We start from the raw sequence: 3,999 nt of genomic DNA on the forward strand, positions 1-3,999 counted from the left end.
CTCGCTCCTCAACTTGGGTTCCCCAGCCACTAGAATAGCGACACCCTGTACCCAGCTGTATCCCACCCTCTCCCCCTTCTCTTCTCTTCTCTTCTCTTCTCTTTCCCCATTTCTTTATGCATTCCTCTTTTCAACTAATTCCAAACCCATGAACCCATCACTCCCCAAGGCCACTTCCTCCATGACCCTTTGCCATTTCCTTCAATAGCATTTTTCATTTTCTCTTCTCACTAATGGATCCTTGCCCCTTCGTCCGCCTCACCGTCGGCAACCTTGCTCTCAAGATTCCCGTTGCTTCCAAACCTGCTCGCTCCCTTGTTCATCCTTCCTCTTCTCCATGTTTCTGCAAAATCAAACTCAAGAATTTTCCAGTACAGTCCGCCGTCGTTCCCTTTATTCCACCGGATACTAACTTCCCGGATAACCAGGTTCAGCCAATCGCTGCCACGTTTCACCTCGGAAAGCTCGATCTCGACCGTCTCGCTGGGAAATCCATCTTCGCCGGCAAGCTCTGCCTTAAAATCTCGATCTACACCGGCCGGAGAGGCACCACCTGCGGCGTCAACGCTGGGAGGCTGCTAGGAAAAGTTTCTGTCCCGCTCGACCAACTGGCCGGAACGGCGTCGAAGGCCACGGTGTTCCACAGCGGGTGGATCAGCGTGGGAAAGGAAGCCAAAGACTCTACCGCGCAGTTCCATCTGAATGTGAAGGCTGAACCCGATCCTAGGTTCGTTTTCCAATTCGACGGCGAACCAGAATGCAGCCCGCAAGTTTTTCAGATCCAAGGCAACATTTCACAACCTGTCTTCACCTGCAAGTTTAGCTTTAGAAACACCGGCGACCGAAATCAACGGTCCAGGTTAGCACAATACCACTTTTACCCTCACGAATTATGAATGTGATTGGTTAGTTAACTTAGTTTCAAACTTTGAATTCTGTTTTGATGGTCAATTTAGGGATTTTAGAACACAGTAACAGCTTTTGTTAACGTGGCGGTTATGAATTCTGTTACTCGCAGGTCGTTACAGTCGGAGGCGGGAAGTTCTAGAAGCTGGTTGAGCTCGTTTGGGAGTGAGAGAGAACGGCCTGGGAAGGAGCGTAAGGGATGGTCGATAACGGTTCATGATCTCTCCGGTTCGCCAGTCGCCGCAGCTTCAATGGTCACGCCGTTCGTCGCTTCGCCCGGTTCGGACCGGGTAAGCTGTTCAAACCCCGGTTCGTGGCTCATCCTTCGGCCCGGTGATGGTACGTGGAAGCCGTGGGGGAGACTCGAGGCGTGGCGCGAGCGCGGCGGCTCCGACGGCCTCGGTTATCGATTCGAGCTTATTCCAGACACGAACGGCGGCATGAGCGCCGCCGGAATAGTCCTTGCCGAGTCAACGCTTAGTTCAAACAAGGGAGGGAAGTTCGTCATCGATTTAAGCTCGCGCGTCGGGTCCGGCGGTTCCAACGGTCGCGCCACGCCGGGGAGCGCGACGTCGCCGGTGTGCAGCCCGAGGAGTAGCGGTGACTATGGTTACGGGCTTTGGCCTTATTGCATGTACAGAGGGTTCGTGATGTCGGCGAGCGTGGAGGGTGAAGGGAGGTGCAGCAAGCCAACGGTGGAGGTTAGCGTTCCGCACGTGAACTGCACGGAGGATGCAGCGGCGTTCGTGGCGTTGGCCGCCGCCGTTGATCTGAGCGTGGATGCCTGCAGGCTTTTCTCTCAGCGGCTGAGGAAGGAGCTGTGCCAGCAAATGGAGTTGCTTGGCTGATTCCGCATTGCGCTGTCGTTTCGTGCTTTTGCCCCCTGTCGTTTTATTCCTTTGTATTTTTTGTTCTTTTAATTGGGGTTTTTCATTTTGAGTGAGGAGGGTACTAACAAACAATTTACAGGCTGTACAGGGAAAGACAGACTAGTAGAGTACTAGAGTGCGCTCTTTGTATTCACGTGTGGCTTTTTTCTTTGATTTTCTCTCCCTTTTTTTTCGTCAATTATGGGAAATCAAGAAAAAGCTTTTTTATTTTTTTTTTCTTGTTATTACGTATATGTAATTTTTGCACAACTCTTGAACTGACTCATCACTCACGTGTGTCATAGTCTTCTATTTTTTCTAAAATGTTTTGCTGTATATATTTGGAGTCACTTTTAGCTGTAAGCATTGGTAATTTTGGAATATATTGCTTTGTTAGTACATTGATATGGATATTCATACCAATCATCTGTAAAATTTACAAGCACGGACAGACACGTGAATCTTCATTTCGAATTACTACGAAGTAGTGACTTTTACTATTCCTTAGTACAGCTGTTAAAGTGGTGGTGGTGGAGTAATTAATGAGGGTTTATGCAATAGGGTAATGGAGGAAAGCTAGCTGTAACGCAGTGTAACGTGCGGACTGAGATTGAGTTCCGGCGTGGTTTAAGGGATATAAAATAATGAGAAATTAGGCACATAATCATATGAGTTCTTGTGGCATAACTCATGGGATTTGGAGTGGTTCGTGCTATTCTATTAATAATTGGCGGGGAACCGTAAAGTGCTACCTCCTACTCCTACCTTGACTTGCCACCAAAGCACGTATGCATTACGCACATTACTATAATACTAATTTTTTACTAATTTGAATTCATATCGGATTCTCTTTGGTGCACGAGCGCATTTCAAATATGGTTTAATTATTCAAATAATAATCATTACTGTGAGATGATTGGGCAGCGCATTTGTAGGGCACAGAGCATTGAGGTTGGTGGTGGCGCACTGATGTGTATGTGTGCTGTATAGGGTGGTCCAATGCATTTTTATCATATACCATACCATGCCATCACTTTTGGCACCAAACTTTGCCCACTGCCCCCAGGGACCAATCTCATATCCAAATACATATTTTAGTAGATACAACCAAAGCTTAAAAAGAAACCCACTTATATTCAAATATTAATAACAATGCCATTTGTTTATGTCTTTATGAATGTAGCCAGAGTAGGTTTATGGTGGGTGAACATTGGTTAGTTAGGATACAATCTCTCAAGCTGAAAACTTTCACCTAAACTTATTGTCATATGTAGCCATGTAGGTTTTTTTTTTATTGGGAATTTCTACTGATTTATTTTGAATATTAACATTGGAACTTTATTACCTCTTCATCTAATTATATAACACTATGGGTGTAAGTTATCGAACCGGACCGAAAATTACAACCACCGAATTAAAAACCGAAAAAATCGGTTTTTTGATTCTTTTTCTAACAAAACCGATCGGTTCGGTTTGATTTTCGGTTGGCTCGATAGAAACTGAACCAAATAAAAAAAATGTATCCATATCAATGTTTTAATCATTTTAACCTTTAACCTAACAATAGAAACCCCCAACTCCTAACCATTTCAATGTTTTACTCTTATTATTTTAGTTTATTGACTATTTTGAACTTCTAGTTATTGTGATTCATATTTTGTTCATTAAGAATTAAAAATCGAAAAAATCGACCAAACCAAATCATTGTTGATTCAGTTCGATTCGGTTCAATTCGATTATTTTAAAAACAACAAACCAAACGATTGTGTATCTATAGAAACCGAATATATCGGTTCGGTTGGTTTTTGGTCCAAAATCAAACCAAACCGAACCAATAACACCCTTATATAACACTACATTCCACATATGTTATAAGAAGCATTTCAAGTGCACTGGGAGTATCGGTGCACCACTTATTTTAACCGTTGATTTGAATTAATTAATATATATTATATATATTTTTTATAATTCAAATCAACGGTTAAAATAAGTGGTGCACTAGTGCTCTTTGAAGCACTTGAAATGTTTCCTATGTTATAATAATAATTTTCTTAAATATTAAATGTTGACGTGACAAGACATGACATTTAATTTGTCATGTTGAATAAAAATAAGAACAAAAAATTCTAAGACTAACAATTTTTATGCCATTCACCATTTTTAGTTATGACTTTATTTATACTAATACTATTAACTTATTCGAATTTTTGTTTACATTAGTAAA

At 42.6% G+C, this 3,999-nt stretch overlaps 1 protein-coding gene across 1 annotated transcript; it reads left to right on the plus strand.

The window, feature by feature from the left end:
- On the plus strand, positions 1–2,111 carry LOC107461070 (uncharacterized). The gene is made up of 2 exons (XM_016079525.3): positions 1–859; positions 1,019–2,111. The coding sequence occupies exons 1-2, from the start codon at positions 234–236 to the stop codon at positions 1,752–1,754; spliced, it is 1,362 nt and encodes a 453-aa protein (XP_015935011.1). The 5' UTR covers positions 1–233; the 3' UTR covers positions 1,755–2,111.
- The last annotated feature ends 1,888 nt before the right edge of the window (positions 2,112–3,999 follow it).

This window comes from Arachis duranensis, chromosome 8, assembly GCF_000817695.3.
Source record: "Arachis duranensis cultivar V14167 chromosome 8, aradu.V14167.gnm2.J7QH, whole genome shotgun sequence".
NCBI lineage: Eukaryota > Viridiplantae > Streptophyta > Magnoliopsida > Fabales > Fabaceae > Arachis > Arachis duranensis.